General features: G+C 36.3%; 1 protein-coding gene and 1 pseudogene across 1 annotated transcript; one reads left to right on the top strand and one right to left on the bottom strand.

The window, feature by feature from the left end:
• Positions 1-484: 484 nt before the first annotated feature.
• Positions 485-1,426, bottom strand: LOC126084606 (olfactory receptor 4L1-like). Its single transcript, XM_049899200.1, is given in 1 exon segment — positions 485-1,426. A coding segment is annotated over 1 exon segment (942 nt).
• A 16,005-nt stretch (positions 1,427-17,431) lies between these two features.
• Positions 17,432-18,368, top strand: LOC126084605 (olfactory receptor 4F15-like; annotated as a pseudogene).
• The last annotated feature ends 783 nt before the right edge of the window (positions 18,369-19,151 follow it).

Raw genomic sequence — 19,151 nt, 5'->3', positions numbered from 1 at the left:
ACTAGTCTCTTACCTTTTTAAATATAATAATCCTTTCATATATGAAGAACCACAAAAATATGTGTGTGTGTATGTGTGCTTGTGGGTTTAGATGAGTGTGCACAATTTTGTGAACATTTAGCCATCTAAGAAACAGCCGAAAGACCCTTAATTTTAAATTAAAAGTGTACAAATTCATATTTGATTTATCTTTATTTAAGAAAATTTAGTCTTGGACATTTTTGGGTTTCCAACTACAGATGATGAGACAGTTTTTCTATTTAATACATATCCCAATTAAAAATAATTATCCCAAAATGGAATTGAATTTCCATTAAGACAATTACTATTTGAATAAAACCATATAAAAGTGTTGGAACATCTGGTAATTTCAATATACATTATGAATTTTTTTTTTAAATCTGTACCCAAAACAAATTGAGCTTATTGTGAGATGTAATTTTTATAGGATTTATAATAAAAGCTTCATTCTTGTGATTTTTGTCTATAAGTTCTGCCTGGAGCTGACATGCTGGATCCTCAGGCTACTCATGGCTGCTTTCATCTCCTGATTCCTCAGAGTATAAATAATGGGGTTCAGTAAGGGTGTGATGACTGAATAAAATACAGAAAGAAATTTATCCACTGATAAGCTACTAAATGGCCAAGCGTAAATGAAGATACATGGCCCAAAGAACAGAGTGACTACAGTGATATGAGCAGACAGTGTGGACAGAGCCTTGGAGAGTCCACCAGAGGACCGATGTCAGACGGTCACCAGAATTACAGTGTAGGAAATGAGCAAGAGTACGAAGCAGATGAAAGATAACAGTCCGCTGTCAGCAATTACCAGTAACTCCAGAAGATACGTGTCAGTGCAAACAAGTTTTAGAACTAGGGGAAGGTCACAAAAAATATTGTCCACCACATTGGGGCCACAGAAAGGCAAGGTGATAGTAAAAACCATCTGGCTCATAGTGTGCACAAAGCCAACACCCCAGGACAGCAGCACAGAACCCACGAGTACCCGGTGGTTCATGATGGCTGTGTAGTGAAGAGGTTTGCATATTGCAATGTACCGATCAACAGCCATAATTACAAGAAGAGTCATCTCATTGCCTCCTAAAAAGTGGAGGAAGAACATCTGAACCATGCAACCCCACAAGGAAATTGTTTTCTTTTCTCTGAGGAAATCTGTGATCATCTTAGGGGTTGTGATTGTGGAAATAGTCATATCAAGGAAGGAGAGATTTCCAAGGAGGAAGTACATAGGTGTAGAATTCAGGTGAAAATCAAAGGTTACGGTGACCACAATGAGAAGGTTCCCTGCCATGATTGCTGCATAGCTCAACAAAAATATGAGAAAAAAGAAAATTTCAAGTTCCCAAGTGCTGGTGAGTCCTAACAAAACAAATTCAGTTATCATTGAGGTATTCCTTATATCCATCTAGCCTATGCAGGAGTTTTCGGATGATCTTTAAAGTGCAGAAAAATCAGGAAAAAGTCACCATTTAACATGTTATAGTTTTGAAGGTATGGACATACAGAAAGTGAATGTTTGATTCCTAGAGAAAGAAAGAACATTTCTGAAAAATATTTTAATTGATTAATGCAAGAATTATTAACATTGCTACATTTCTTAAAAAATCAGAAAGATGCAAATGATAAAAAATTTATTGTAAAATACTGTAAATTTAATTTGAGGCAATAGATTATGACTTCACATGAATTTATTGCTTGTATCATGAATTTATGACCCCTGAATTCAATGGTCCAACAAGTAAAATAACCTAAATGACTACTAGTCAAATGAATTCCTTCAAGTGGATAAGAGCATAGTCATTTAGGTTTTTGGTATATAGTGTTCAATTGTTTACCCCTCACCCTCACTACAATTGGAAATATTCAGATATGTGCATGTGAGTTGAATTGTATACCTAACTCTGCAAACTACTTGGTGGTACTTTCTTCTAGCAGACATCCTATATTCTTAATCCTCCCTTTCATCCCCGAAAGATATGCCAATGATTTCATTTACTCTGGAAGCTTTAAACTGGTTACAGTTTGTAATATGTTTTTAATCCCTCAAAATTATAATAATAAGATAAAATAAACTTCCTAGGGCATTTCTGGACAGGAACATTCATGTTTCTCAGTGTCCAGGTTGTTTGTGATTCATGCCCTGTATCTCACACTTTGGTTCCAGAACAAAACTCAGACTTCCACAGTCCAGCCCTTTGCCTATTTTTCTGAATTTAGAGTTAATGGTATCATGTCTGACGTCTTTTATTACTTATCCTTTTGCAGTCTCTGTATTTATAGAGTCTGAAAAACCATCGAGCCTTTCATCCCCAACAAGTTGTGTTTCCTTGGTTCCTGAATGTTTATCTTTTTCACTCAATGCTTTTCAAAGTGTGCATGCTAACTCTTGACTATTCTGGTTCTTACACTCTCGACGTTTACACTCTAGGTGTTTTCCCAGATTGAGCTGCCACTGTTGGCTTACTTCTTTCTTACTTTTTAAGTCTTGAGTTAGATATTTTCGTTCCAGTTTTGTAATCTCTTAATCCCAACGTGACTTAAATGTCTTGATCCTAGCTTTCTTTTTCTTTTTGCTTTCTTCTTCTTCTTTTAATTGTTACTGATACAAGAGACACACACATACTTATAACACAGTTTAGTTCTGGGGCACCAGGATAGAATGTGGAAAATCTGTTCCAGTTTTCAATTTTTTGGCTTAATAGGTCATCAGATATTCAGAAGACATTGTAAAGCTCAAATATCAGAATTTCTTAAAAAACTGAATTAAAAGTCAAGGTTTAAATTCTAGTCCTAACCTCAACATTTACTATGGAACTATATTCAACTCTTTTCCACATTGATTTACTTTTCTATAAAAATAAAATAGTATCTACTCTTTGACCTCACAGAATATTATGAGGGTTTGTGGGATAACACATGTGGATATATTTGCATATTTCATTGTGCATGTGTATGTGCTGTGCATGTTCCTCTACAAAATTCTGTCATTTAACATTTCGTCATTTTTTAATGACTACGAGAATATCGAGACTAAGGGAATTAATGAAGAATTTTACTCTGAAAAACTAGTAAAGATGAATTGGTTTTAATGAAAGTATTTTGCTCTGTTAAATATGATTTATATAATTACCTAGTTGTCCTCTTTATGAAGCATTGTTGTCATCATCATTGATACTCTTGTTTATGTAGTAAATTGAGTGTACATTCTAGTTGTGAATTGTTTTCAAAACTACACAGTCCTAAATCTCAAAACATTAACAGGAGAAAATCTTGAGGAAACTCACAAAGCAATTTCATAGTCTAAAATTATAGAATTAAAACCCAAAAAGGGTATTTATTACTTCAGAATTCTTTGAATTTTTATAAGCATATATATTAAAAAGTTTCCAGCTAAATCTACATATACATAGATTCAAATTCGGTATGATGGATGAAGTCATTCAATATGGTTTAACCTCTGAAATAATATATTTTTATTAAGAAACAAATAAAAATAAGGTTAAGTAAGAAAAAGAAAAGAAGTCTTCCTAATTTAAGCCACAATTTAACTTCAAAGGGAAAATCAAATATTTAATAGTATATGTTTGACTAACAATAAATGGCAGTGAACTAAAAAAAAAAAAAAGAATGGAATCAATAGGATCAAGTAGGTCATGGTTTGTCTAGCAGAAACTATGTCTGAGAATGACATGAATGCCCTGTGATTGGGGAGCTTAGCTCTTTTAATGCCACACGTGACTAAAAAATGAAAATTACTCAACTCCTTTCAACTGTGATGGCTTGCGTGGGGGCAAGAGGAAAACTGTACATAGGGTGTTCAATACTATATATCCATATTCAATGAGAGAGTCATTTCCATTCATTTCCATGAAAGTGCTTAATAGCAGTTAGTGTATGTGGAAATGTGTAGATACACTTTTTAAAATGTATTTTTGCTAATAACAAGGGCCACATCATTTCTAGTCATCATGAGCGTTTGTTATGTTTTCTTTTCATGAAAGTGCAAATCCATGTATGGAGTAATTAATCCACAGATAACATTAACTTATTACGAAAGAAAATTGTTAGAAAATGAAAAATCAGGTTAGCTGTCAAAACAACCACCATACTTTCCTAATTAAAATAATTTCCTCATACTTTTAAAAGAGAAAACCTAAAAATATTATTTTTATGTGCACAAAAGCCTTTTTCTTATACATTGAACAAGTTACAACTTGTTAAAAGAATTGTTTCACATGTATGTGGAAAAGGGTCAGTGGGTTTAGAAAAATAGTGACTAATCCTTGTGTTGCAAAATTATAAAAAATTGAATATATTAGCAGTACAATTAGGTAACTGTATGCAGGACCAGACCGTTGTGTTGTGCAGAGGGTCACTATGAGTCAGAACCAACTCAAAGCCACCTAACAACAAAAACAACATTGACTAAAAAGTCATATATCCAGAAAATTAGTGTAGACTCCAGGGGAAAATGAAAAGAAATTGATTTAAATGTAACATATTTTTTTCAATTGGCATTTCTTACATGTGTTCTGAATGAAAATAAATATTCAAAGTAGGAACTTAAAATAACTAAACTGAATATTAAAATAAGTCAATATTTCCCATATTGTGATCTGAAATTATGTCAAATTTCAGACTTATCACAGATGCTAAACTTAGCCAAGGAATAAGCTAATTTTTTCATTAATATGTATTTTCCAAGCTATTTTGTCTTTATTTGCCCGTGTGGACTAAATGAATCCTTGTTCATGGTCCAAAAGCTCGAGGTCAAACTATAAAACTGACCCCTCTGAGCAGGATATGAGCGCAGTTTCTCTGCCAGCTGCAGATGGCTCTCCTGCTCCTTACTGGAACTGGGTGCTGTTCACACACTAGTTGACCAAGATTGCTTTTATACTGTTGCCCTCATGACCTGAATAGTATGTTTTTCTACAAGTTTTATGTAAAACGTCTCATCTTTTATTAGCGTACACAATTGCAGTATTCTGTTAGCACTGCTATTTAACCTACCAGTTCTAGCTGAGGAGTGGCCTCTTCATGAGCAGCAGACACAGCGAGAGTCTGGCTATAAATGGGTAACCTTTTCTACCTCCAGGAATATACATGACAATCATTTTTTGGTTAAAAAACAAAAAAGACAGGAAACACGGAAGATGTAGATTGGTTATCACACACCAGAGGGAATTATTAAAATGAACCTGTTGGCTTTCCCGTGGGTTTAGAGCAAGGACTTATTTTCTCATTATTTAAGTGGATTACTGTAAATTTGCCAAGTTTATAGTCATGTGAACTTTCTCTATAAATTTCTCTAGACAGCTCTAAGTCTGGTTGGTTGGTAGAGGATGAGCACAATTATAGAAAATGAATCTGTAATAGATAACAGACTTTGCAAAACTGTAATTCTATTAACTTTATTTCATATATCTGAATATTTATCATTAATTTGGTAATTGGATGCTTTCATTCCTGAATAATTACAATAAGCAGTGTAGACACCAAGCATAGTTTATAAATAAATTCATGGATTTATTCACACACAAAAATTTTTTTTATAACATAGAAAAAATGTCCTTTTCCTATATAAGGGAGGAGAGAGACAGCATGCATCCTTAATGCTCTTTATTGAATAATGATAATATTCTTGGAGTTGAACACTCAGAAATCCTGAAGATTTAGAATTTCACTAACCCCTTTGTTATTACATAAAACTTTAAAAGTAAAATATAAAAAGAAGATCATGGAGGAAACTCTAGTATTAGCTTCTATGGCAAGGCAATATAATTAGCGAGTAATATACTATCAGTTCAACTTGATGGCAGCTAACAATAAAAAAAATAATACTAACAGCTGAATACAATGGGGCATTGGTGCTTCAATGAATGGATTCTCATCTTCGACATGGGAGATGTGGATTTGATTCCTGGCCAATGAACCTCACCCACAGCCGCCACCCAACTGTCAGAAGAGGCTTGGGTCCTGCTATGATGCTGAACAAGTTCCAGCAGAGCTTCCAGACTAAGAAAGACAAGGAAGAAAGGCCTGGAGATCTACTTCCAAAAATCAGCCAGTGAAAACCTATGGATGACAATGGTCCTATCCAGTTGCACATGGGGTCACCACGAGTCGGGCCAATTGGATGGCAGGGAATAACAACAACAACAATAACAATTAATAATAAATGATGACTCCATTTGCTAGGAATTGATGACTCCATTTGTTGATTCTTATATGTAACCTTTACAACCATTTCTCCAACAATTATACCACTCTGAAAAGGATTACAGAAAAGTGAGGGTGGAAAGTATATAGTAATGGGGTACCACATTCATTTCCCAAGCTCATAGGAGACATTCCTAGTTGGTAAGTTTTTCAGACTATACCTCAGATTTTCCCATTTAGTACTCCATACAGCCACAAGCAATCAATCATAGTTGCAATGAAAAATAAAACTATTTAATATTTTTCTGGTGAGGTGATATATGCCAGGGTTTACTGTTTTATTGATGTTAGAGTATGTTTTTATAAGAAAGGAGAAGATTCTTCAATGCATATTTTAGAAAGATATGCACAAAATAACCCACTGCCATCAAGTAGATTCCTGCTTACTGGGATTCTGTAGGAGAGAGAACTTCCACATAGGGTTTCCAAGGCAACATATCTTTAGGGAAGCAGACCGTCATATGTTTCTCCAGTGGAGTGGCTGGTGGTTTTGAACCACCAACCTTTTGGTTAGCAGCCCAGAGCTTAGATGTTCTGTAAAGTCAATACTTCCCTATTAATTGACATGTCAATGTTGTTGTTGTTAGGTGCCATCAAGTTGGTTCCAACTCATAGTGGCCCTATGCACAACAGAACCAAACACTGCCTGGTCCTGCGCCATCCTTGCAATCGTTGTTATGCTTGAGCTCATTGTTGCAGTCACTGTGTCAATCCACCTGTTGAGGGTCTTCCTCCTTTCCACTGACCCTGTACTCTGCCAAGCATGATGTCCTTCTCCAGGGACTCATCCCTCCTGACAACATGTCCAAAGTATGTAAGACGTATTCTTGCCATCCTTGCCTCTAAGGAGCGTTCTGGCCACAGTTCTTCTGAGACAGATTTGTTCATTCTTTTGGCAGTCCATGGTATATTCAATATTCTTCGCCAACACCACAATTCAAAGGCATCAACCCTTCTTCAGTCTTCCTTATTCATTGCCCAGCTTTCACATGCATATGAAGTGATTGAAAATATCATAGCTTGGGTCAGGAGCACCTTAGTCTTCAGGGTGACATCTTTGCTCTTCAACACTTTGAAGAGGTCCTTGGCAGCAGATTTGTCCAATGCAATGCATCTTTTGATTTCTTGACAGCTGCTGCCATGGCTGTTGATTGTGGATCCAAATAAAATGAAATCCTTGACAACTTCGATCTCTTCTCCGTTTATCATGATGTTGCTCATTGGTCCAGTTGTGAGGATTTCTGTTTTCTTTATGTTGAGGTGTAATCCATACTGAAGGCTGTGGTCTTTGATCTTCATTAGTAAGTGCTTCAAGTCCTCTTCACTTTCAGCAAGCAAGGTTGTGTCATCTGCATAACGCAGGTTGTTAATGAGTCTTCCTCCAATCCTGATGCCCCATTCTTCTTCATATAGTCCAGCTTACAGACTAAATAGGTATGGTGAGAGAATACAGCCCTGGTGCACACCTTTCCTGACTTTAAACCAATCAGTATCCCCTTGTTCTGTCCTAACAACTGTCTCTTGATCCATGTAAAGGTTCCTCATGAGGAACACAATTAAGTGTTCTGGAATTCCCATTCTTCGCAGTGTTATCCATAGTTTGTTATGATCCACATAGTCGAATGCCTTTGCATAGTCAATAAAACACAGGTAAACATCCTTCTGGTATTCTCTGCTTTCAGCCAGGATCCATCTGACCTCAGCAATGATATCCCTGGTTCCACGTCCTCTTCTGAAACCAGCCTGAATTTCTGGCAGTTCCCTGTCAATATACTGCTGCAGCCATTTTTGAATGATCTTCAGCAAAATTTTGCTTGCGTGTGATATCTATACACATGGACCTCGCAAGATGGAACACACAGAAATCAAATTGACTACATCTATGGAAAGAGACGATGGAAAAGCTCAATATCATTAGTCAGAACAATGCCAGGGGCCGACTGTGGAACAGACCATCAATTGCTCATATGCAAGTTCAAGCTGAAACTGAGGAAAATCAGAGCAAGTCCACGAGAGCCAAAATATGACCTTAAGTATATCCCACCTGAATTTAGAGACCATCTCAAGAATAGCTTTGACGTATTGAACACTAGTGACTGAAGACCAGATGAGTTGTAGAATGACATCAAGGACATCATCCATGAAGAAAGCAAGAGGTCACTGAAAAGACAGGAAAGAAAAAAAGACCAAGTTGTATGTCAGAGGAGACTCTGAAACTTGCTCTTAAGCATCGAGCAGCTAAAGCAAAAGGAAGAATTGATGAAGTAAAATAACTGAACAGAAGATTTCAAAGGGCCTCTCAAGAAGACAAAGTAAAGTATTATAATGACATGTGCAAAGAGCTGGAGATGGAAAACCAAAAGGCAAGAATAAGCCCGGTGTTTCTCAAGCTGAAAGAACTGAAGAAAAAATTCAACCCTCGAGTTGCAATAGTGAAGGATTCCATGGGAAAATATTAAACAATGCAGGAGGCATCAAAAGAAGATGGAAGGAATACACAGAGTCATTATACCAAAAAGAATTAGTCTATATTCAACCATTTCAAGAGGTGGCATATGATCAGGAACCAATGGTACTGAAGGAAGAAGTCCAAGCTGCTCTGAAAGCAATGGCGACAAACAAGGCTCCAGGAATTGATGGAATATCAATTGAGATGTTTCAACAAACAGACGCAGCGCTGAAGAGGCTCCCTCGTCTGTGCCAAGAAATACAAAAGACAGCTTCCTGGCCAACTAACTGGAAGAGATCCATATTTATGCCTATTCCCAAAAAAGGTGATCCAACCGAATGTGGAAATTATAGACATGTCAATAACATATTATATGTATGTGTACTTGTGTGCTTATATGTATGTGAGTGTATGTATATTTATATGTATGTGTTTGTATTTATATATATATGGTTAAGAGATCAGCTGCTAACCAAAAGGTCAGCAGTTTGAATTCACCAGTTGTTACTCTGTCCTGTAGAGTTGCTGTGAGTTGGAATCTACTCAATGGCAATGAGTTTTTTTGTTTTGTTTTGTTTTATAATATGTGTGTGAGTATGTGTGTAAGTAAAACATTTCCTGTTATACTTGTATTTCTAAAAATAGATTTACTTACACATTTTAGATTATAAAAAGTACTGTCAATTTGTAATGCCTCCAAAACCATATAACAGTAATTCCTGTATTGAAACCTTAAAAACCCTGGGAATTCTCTGTTTCTCTCTTGCTCTCTGTGTTTCCTTTTGATTATTGATTGGGAAAGACAAAACAAAACGAAAACAAGAAAACAAAAGTAAAGCTATTAATGACTGGTGAATTGAACATAATTAAACTTTTTTATCGGCAGCTGTATATATGTTGTTACTGCTGTGAGTTGTGAGTGCACGTATTCCCATTTTTTTACTAGGGGTCCTCCTTGTGGAGGTAATACATTGACCTTTATATCAACTGTAATGCTCTGATTCTTTTATGACAATATATTTTCCTCTCCTGTTGAACTGTATCAAATGAAGTCAGTTTGTTTATTAATAAATTAATTTTCAACTTTCGGAAATAAAGAAAATAGGAAAAAAGAGAATCATCCATTTTTCTACCACTCAGGAAAAAAAAAAAAAAAAAACTCTCAGTACTTTTTTTTTTTTAGCTGACTTTTCTTTTGGTCTTTAAAATATTTTGGTTAATTTTTACAGTTGGGGTCATACTGAATGTACATTTTCCTGTTTCATAATATGCGTGTTTTAAAATCCATACACAGCATGGTCACTTGGCTATAAGTCCCTAGCAATGTCACATCCACTGCCACTCACCTCAGTGATTGTCCCATTCTCACTTGCTCAGCACTTCTCTATTTTTCCCAGTTATTGGCTATAAAATTCCCCATCCAGTGCCCCTGTCATTGCATCTTCTAGCAGTACCCCGTAAGACTTCCTTTCAGCCACAATACCTGCTACATGTCGGTAACTTTCAGGACGCCCATTTTGGCCTGGCCTGGCTGCTGTCAAGTTTATTCTTGGCTCTATTGGATCCACGGTTCTGCATCTGCTTCTGCTGTTCTCCTGCTGAAGCTGCGCAGGGTCACGTCCAAGCTGGAATCTGGCCACGGTGCAGAGTGGCACAGGTGGGGTGAAAACACGAGAAAGACTGGTTGTCAGTGGTGTAGGGCCTGGCTGAGAGCTTGGTGGTGCAATGAAAGTGGGAAACCAATGGTATTCAATTAAGATATGGAACAAAAGTCAATAATGTTTGGTTGCAAGAAGGGAAAGTAGTTTAGGAAATCGTGGAAGAAAAATAAAACAATATATTAGATTAAACTTTGTAAAACTGATGATGTTTTACTGTCTTTTGATTAAACGAAAGGGCAATGTCATATGGTTCCGCGTAATACACCATCACTCCTCTGTCAGTTTGTTGTACTGTCGTGGCTTGCCTGTTGCTATGATGCTGAAAGCTCTGCCACTGGTATTTTGAATACCAGCATGGTCACTCATGGTGGACAGGATTTCAGCAGAGCTTCCAGACTTAGACTAGGAAGAAGAACCTGGCAATCTACTTTTGGAAAAACTGGCCAGTGAAAACGTTATGAATAGCAGCGGAACATTGTCTGATATAGTGCTGGAAGATGAGCTCCTCAGATTTGAAGACACTCAAAATATGAGATGGATTGACACAGTGGCCACAACAATGGGCTCAAACATAGCAGTGATTGTGAGGATGGTATAGGACCATGCAGTGATTCGTTCTGTTGTGCATAGGGTCGCTATAAGTCAGAACCAACGAGACAGCATCCAACAACTACCTAATACACATGAGCCCAGGCATTAACAATTTATTGATAAGCATTAAAAACAAGCATTTTTCTAATTTTTTTCCTAGGTAAACAGTATTTTAAAATGAGTTCCTGTATATTTTATTTTATAACCTACTGATTTTAGTCAAAATTATGTCATGAACACCTTGTATAATATCAACAGATATTGTTTCTACGTATTTGATTGAATGTCTTCCCTAGCCTGAAGTAATATGAATAATTTAAGTTCCTACATTGGACATTAGGTTATTTTTCATTCTTCTTCTTATAAGCAATGTTGTAATAGGTGCCCCTACAGCAAAATCTTTTAGTTTATCTGTTGTAGTTATTTATGTGATGGATTGCATTGATTGTTTTTCTAATTTCAACAAATATCCCTACATACCTTGTATGAATCTCACTTGGTCATGGTGAATTATTTTTTTGATATGTTGTTGAATTCTATTGGATAAAATTTTGTGGAGGATTTTTGCATCTATGTTCATGAGGGATATTGGCCTGTAATTTCCTTTTTTTGTGGTGCCTTTAACCTGGTTTTGGTATCAGGGTTATGCTAGCTTCACAGAATGAGTTTGGGAGTATTCAATCCCTTCCTATGCCCTGAAATACCTTTAGTAGGAGTGGTGTTAACTCTTCTCTGAAAGTTTAGTTGAATTCTCCAGTGAAGCTGTCAGGGCCAGGGCTTTTTTCGTTGAGAGTTTTTAAATTACCTTTCCAATCTCTTTTGTTTTATGTTTATTTAGTTTTTCTACCTCTGTTTGTGTTAATTTAAGTAGATAGTGTATTTTTAGAAATTCATCCATTTCCTTTAGGTTTTCAAATTTGTTGGAGTACAATTTTTCATAGTATTCTGTTATGATTCTTTTAAATTCAGTTGAGTCTGTTGCAATACTGCCCATTTCATTTCTTATTAGGGTTATTTGCTTCCTCTCCTGTGTTTCTTTTGTCAGTTTAGCCAGTGGTTTATCAATTTTTTTGATCTTTTCAAAGAACCAGCTTTTGGTCTTATTAACTCTTTTGATTGTTTTTCTGTTCTCTATTTCAATGAATTCTGCTCTAATTTTTATTACTTCCTTTCTTCTGGTGCCCAAGGGCTTCTTTTGCTGCTCTCTTTCTACTTGTTTGAGTTGTAGGGTTAATATTTTGATTTGGGGCCCTTCCTCTTCTGAAAGTGTGCATGTATTGCTTTAAATTAACCTCTGAGCACTGCTTTTGCTGTGCCCCAGAGCTTCTGGTAGGTGTGTTTTCATTCTTATTTAATTCTGTGAATTTCTTTATTCCATCATTAATTTCTTCTACAACCCAGTAGTTTTTGAGCAAGGTGTTGTTCAGTTTCCATGTTTGATTTTTCTTTTTTACTTGCTTTTTCTATTGTTGATTTCTGCTTTTATGGCTTTGTGGTCAGGAAAGATGCTTTGTAATATTTCCATGTTTTGGGTTCTGTTGAGACTTGCTTTGTGGCCTAATGTGTGGTCTATTTAGAGAATGTTCCATGTGCATTGGAAATGAAAGTACACTTGGCTGCTGGTGGATGGAGTGTTTTGTGTATGTCTACGAGATCAAGTTGGTTGATTGTGGCATTTAGATCTTCCATGTCTTTATTCTGGATGTTCTGGCCTTCACTGAAAATGTGTGTTGAAGTCTCCTACTGTTATTGAAGAGCAGTCTATTTCTCTTTTCAAAGTTTTTAGAGTTTGTCTTATGTATTTTGGAGCCCTGTCATTGGGTGCATAAATATTTATTGTGGTTATGTTTTCCTGGTACCTTGACCCTTTAATCAGTATATAGTGTTCTTCCTTATCCTTTGTGGTGGATTTGCTTTAAAGTCTATTTTGTCAGGGATTAATACTGCCACTCCTGCTCTTTTTTGATTGTTGTTTGCTTGATATGTTTTTTACTGTCTTTGAATTTTAGTTTGTTTGTGTCTTTAAGTCTAAGGTGCATCTCTTGTAGACAGCATGTAGAGGGATATGTTTTTTTTACTCCATTCTGCCACTTTCTGCCTTTTATTGGTGCATTTAGTCCATTTACATTCAGTGTAATTAATGATAGGTATGAGTTTAATGCTGTCATTTTGATGTATTTTTTGTGCATTGTTGAGTTTCTTTTTTCCACTTAATTTTCTGTGCTGAGTCATTTTTCTTTATATAGTCTCTTTTCATCTTTTTCATTGTGAGTTTTGTATTTGCTGATTCTTTATATTTTTCTTGTTTTATATTTTGCTGCATAGGATTGTTAGTTTGCTTCGTGGTTACCTTAATTTTTACCCCTATTTTTCTAAATTTAAAGCAATCTTTTATTTCTTTATATCGCCTTGACTTCCTCTCCATATAAAAGATCTATGACTACATTTTTAGGCCCTCTTTTTTTGTTTTAATGTTGTCATCTTTTACATATTGACATCTCTTTTTTCCTACTTTCAGTGTTGTAGCTTTGATTTATTTTTGTGTCTTTCCCGTCCGGGTTGATATCTGGTTGTTCTGTCCTGTGTTCTAGTTTTGAGTTGTTATCTGATGTTATTGATTTTCTAACAGGAGCATTCCCTTTAGTATTTCTTGTAATTTTGGCTTGTTTTTTACAAATTCCCTAAGCTTCTATTTATCTGGGAATACCCTAATTTCACCATCATATTTGATAGATAGTTTGGCTGGATATATAATTCTTGGCTGGCAATTTTTTTTTCCTCCAAGGCTTCATATATGTCATCCCATTGCCTTCTTGCCTGCATGGTTTCTGCTGAGTAGTGACAGCTTAGTCTTATTGACTCTCCTTGGTAGATGAATTTTTGTTTATCCCTAGCTGCTCTTAAAATTCTCTCTTTATCTTTGGTTTTGGCAAGTTTGATTATAATATGTCTTGGTGGCTTTCTTTTGGAATCTACCTTGTGAGGGGCTCAATGAGCTTCTTGGATAGACATCTTCTCATCTCTCATGATATCAGGGAAGTTTTCTACCAAAAAAACTTCAACAATTCTCTGTGTATTCTCTGTTATCCCCCCGCCCCACTTCTGATACTCCAATCACTCGTAGGTTTTTTCTCTTGATAGAGTTCCACATAGTTTTTTTTTTTTTTCATTTTCTTTAATTCTTTTACCTGATTTTTCCTCGAATAAGTTGGTGTCAAATGCTTTATCTTCAGTCTCACTAATTCTGATTTTCATTGCCTCAGTTCTGCTCCTATGATTTTCTACTGAGTTGTTTAATTTTTAAATTTCATTGTTAATCTTTTGGATTTACCTTTGCCGTCTCTTTATAGATTATTGTAGCCTGTTAAATTTGTCATTATGCTCTTGTATAACCTTCTTAAGTTTCTCTGTTGCTTTGTCTGTGTTTTCCTTGGCTTGTTCTGTGTTTTGCTTGATCTCCATCCTGATCTCTTAAAGAATTCTGTACTTTAGTCTTTTGAATGCTACCTCCAGTAAGCCCAAGAAATTTTCTTCCTCCTGAAGGTTTCTTGATTCTTTGTTTTGGAGGCTTGCTGAAGCGGTCATGTTCTGCCTCTTTATGTGATTTGATATTGACTTTTGTCTCCGAGCCATCAGTACGTCATTATATTTTATTTATTTTATGTTTGCTTACTGGGTCCCACCTTCTTGTTTTGTTATGTTTTATTTTAATATGCCCAAATAGGCTGCTTGAGTAAGCTAGTTTGATTATTGGTGCCTTTGAAGCTCTCACATCCTGTCACCAGGTGGTTAGAGGTGTTCCTAGAGCTGAGCCCAGAAGTCTGTTTACTTTTCTTGTGTGAATGCAGCTGAGGTATCCAGGTTGTCGGTAACTGAGTGTGTGATACAGGCTCTCATCTACAGTCCTAGACAGGCAGGAGTGATTGGAGTAGGCACAAGTATCTGGCTACAGCTGGGGATTTTCCGCTGATCAAGGCAGGGGGCTAGCTTCTGCCCCAGTGTCTGGGTGGAACGTATGTCCCTGTTCCCTAGAGCACGTAGGTAGGTGGGTTTTGCAGCCAGGCTATGCAGTCAGTGCTGTGGGCTGTAAGAACTGGGAGTCACCACTTATTCTTGGACACCCCTGTCGAGGTTAGCTTGGTAGAGTGGGTGGAGCCACCAGTTCTCAGGCCCCTGATGTGGGTAGGTGAGGACTCTGCTAATGGACAGGGTGGTGTCAAATATCATGAATCTGCCTCTCCCCCTTAACAGCAGATAGATATGAAAGTGGGCTTCAGGTATATTCCCTGATATGCTGTGCTAATGAGGGCCTATGTTATTGAAATGGGCCCACACAGGTCTAGGCAGGGGTGGAAGTTATTCAAACTCCATTGGACCCCTTATGCCTGTTCCTAGGCAAAGGGGTTGTGCCTGCCCTGAGTTCCCAGCTTAGGGGAGCTGGCAGGTTATTTTTTCCTGTTTGTTGATCTGTCCCCTCTCCAAAGCTGTGAGAATGGCTCAGGAGTCACAACAGGTCCTACTTTTGGCCCAGAGAGTACAACAGTTACTGAAGCCAGGCTGGGACTGGAGCAGAGTGGGAAGGGGTAGGTAAAAGGGAGTGAGGTACTTCCCCCAATTTTTTTTTTTTTTTAATCCACATCGTAGGTTAGACGCTTGTACTTTCTTTCACCAAATGAGCTACGTTTCTTGCTGGTTTTGGAGGCTTGAGCAGACTTTCTGCCACTCGATCTCTATCAGTGTGTATAACACTTCCCGAATGTCACTGCTTGCCTCACCACATACACCGGCTGATTCAGCCTGCAGGGTGCCAGTGCTGGCCAGGTCAGGACTGGCAACTTTCTCCCTGCTTCTGAACTGTCTCTCCCTCCCCCTGCAGCTCAGTCCAATTCCTCAGCTTTGATGTTCAGGGCTTCTAAATTGTTATATATAATTGATTCACTTGTTTTTTTGAGTGTTTGTTGTAAGAGGGACCACAGGAAGTGTCTGACTACCCTGCCATCTTGGCCCTGCCTCCTTTGTTGTTATTACTTTTTGTAAATTTTCTTGAAGTAGAATTCTTTCATGATTAATGAAAATTTAAAGCTTTTGATATATATTTTACATGGGACTTCTGGAGAAGTCATATCATTTTGTACTCTCATTATCAACATATGACACTATCTATTTCCTCATACTGTCATCCATGACAAATTGTTTTTTAAAATCTTGGATAATTTACCCAGTACGAAGTAGTGCACATGTTCTCTAATTTACATTTATTTGATTGCCAATGAGAATTTACCTCTGATATAATTATTGCTTATTAGGATTACTTTTGTCAGTATCCTTTGTGTGGTTGACTCATTTTTAAATTGATGAACTACATTTTTTTTCTTTTCTAAGTGAAAGAACTAGTTTTATATTACAGATGTCAATCATTTGTTTGATATTAACTATTTTCCATAGTTTGTTTTTACATCTTTTTTAGAGTGGATCTATATAGATAGCATATGTATATGCTAAGTTTATATATCTATATATGTATGCGTGTATATATGAATATATAATATATACATTTTAATATTTCGAACACTGTCAATATTATTCCAGGTGTTATGAATACGACGATATGCTTAAAATAAATTTTCCCACTTAATGTTTGTCTAAACAGTCCCATGTTTTCTTTTGATCTGTTTCTTTTTTTAACATTTGAGTATCCACTTAAAACTTGTTATTTTTCCAAGTTTCGTCTGTAGTCCCAACAACGTTGGTTGTATAATTCAGCCTCTCCACACTGATCTGATATGATTCTTCAGGAATCTTCTGATAGATCACTGTAAGTTTCATTCTAGCTCTTTCATTCCATTCTTTACATTAAAGAAATTGTGGCAGTTTGAAAGCAGAAATATGATCAAATTATTGCTTAAAGTCCTTTGATGTCTTTCTATTGTTCTTAGGATAAAAACCAAAGTACTTACCACAGATACAAGACTTTGTCATATCTGCACTTTGTCTATCATCCCAGGCTAATCTCATCCATTCATCTTCTTGCCCCACTGAGCTCCTGTCTCAGGGCCTTTACACATGACATTTCATTAGCCTAGACTATTTGACTTACATTTTAGTAATAACAACATACTTAGCAGAGTCTAGAGGGGGCACGTCTTTGATGAGTTATCAATGAATTACCATAATTATAGCTGTATTTATGCCTATTTAATATTTAGCTGTAAATGCCATTACACTGTAAACTCCATGAAGTCAAGGTCTGTGTTTTACCTTGGATCCTGACATAGTGTGTGGCATAGAGTAAATCTTCATTAGGAATATTAGTTGAATGAATAAATTAATTCATGAATTTGTCAAAATACTTTGTAGCTGTTAGTGAAGATTTCTTTTTATACCAGAATTTAAAAAACAACTTAAATCTGTTTCACTCAATGCTTATTTCTAGCATATTCCTATTGTCATTTCTTTGTTTTTGGTCATTTAGGCAACAACAAAGTCAATGTATGAAGCAAATTTCTCTGAAGTGCCTGAATTTGTGTTCCTGGGACCTTCTACCTCTAGACCAATGCAGCATTTCCTCCTTACCTTCTCTACAGTGTTTTATGTAACAATTGTTCTAGGAAACCTGGTTGTGTTTATAGTCACTTTTGACTCTCATTTGCATTCCCCTATGTACTTCCTGTTAGCCAGCCTCTCATTTATTGATTCGGATCTTTCTACATTAACAGTTCCTAAGATGATCTCTGACCTGGACTCTGAGCAAAACACCATATCATTCCAGGGGTGTGTCATCCAGATATTTGTAGTTTATGTCATGGGTAGATCTGAGATGGTGCTCCTCATAGCCATGGCTTTGGACTGATATGTGGTCATATGTAAACCCCTTCACTACCTGACCATCATTAGTCCACAGATGTGTATTTGGCTTCTGGTTGGTGCTTGGGTTATTTGTCTCATTCACTCAGTGGCCCAAACAGCTTTTGTTGTCCATGTGCTTTTTTAAAATTTTTTTTTTTTTAAAGACATATTTTACCGTGATCCACCTCAGTTTATCGCACTTGCCTGCACAGACACCTACAAGCTGGAATTCATGAATACTGCCTACAATGGGTTCATTTCCATGGGAACCTTCTTCTTACTGATTTTCTCCTGTATCTTCATGCTGGTCATTATGGAAACACTCTTCAGGTGGCTTGTCCAAGGGTCTGTCTACTTTGTCAGCTCACATCACTGTGGTGGTTTTGTTTTTTGGACCGTGCATCTTTGTCTATGTGTGGCCATTTCCCACAGTGCAAGTGGATAAGTTTCTTGCCATTTTGGACTTCATGATTATACATATCCTAAATCCTGCCATCTATACATTGAAGAACAAGAACATGAAGGTGACAATGAAGACGCTGAGTAGTCAACTCCGGAGTTTGAGAAATGTCTCCTAAAAAAGACTTCAGAGCACAAGTGATACCTTCTGTAACCACTACTGTTAATAGAAAGTTAAAAATTTTATACTCTGTTGGGAAAATTTATTGTCTTAAATTCATCAGCTCAAAAAACAATGCATAGTTCATTCTAAGTTAATGATCAGTGATCTTATTATATACTTATTTATCTAATTATTTTTTATAGTTATAAGACTTTAAAATACTGAAATCACACTTGTTGTGTGGCCTACATTTTGACTAGTTGGTAAAACATCGTAACGATTTTTATGAATTCCAAGCTATAGGGCTAAATTTGCAGAGCTACTGGTGGATCTGATATTTTCCTGTCATTGAATTGAAAAAAAAAAAATTATAAAGGGAATGACTGGTTCTTATCATAGTTATTCTTTGGCAAGCAAAGCAGTCACATGTTCTATGTTGGTTCAGATTTGCTGTTCCTTTTTTTTTTTTTTTCTTCCTCTATGCCTTTTTTTAATAAATACATTCGGTTACATGAATATTTCAGAAGAAAGGCCTGGGAGTCTACTTCAGAAAAATCAATCATTGAAATCTCTATGGAACCCAATTTTACTCTGATGTACACATAGGCACCATGAATGAAATTAAAGTGACATCAATTACCTTTTTTTAATGTGAATATTCAAATATGAAATGCTTCAAATATGAAAACCATCTTTTGTCATAATATGACTATGCAAACTATGTCGCTCATCTAATTTGGAAATTTTCTTTGTTCATCAATGAAGTTTTATCTAATATTTACATTCACAGAAAGGTGCA

The sequence above is a fragment of the Elephas maximus genome, chromosome 10, assembly GCF_024166365.1.
Source record: "Elephas maximus indicus isolate mEleMax1 chromosome 10, mEleMax1 primary haplotype, whole genome shotgun sequence".
NCBI lineage: Eukaryota > Metazoa > Chordata > Mammalia > Proboscidea > Elephantidae > Elephas > Elephas maximus.
The sequence above is the reverse complement of the archived record's forward strand: the minus strand, read 5'-3'. Positions and strand labels throughout refer to the sequence as shown.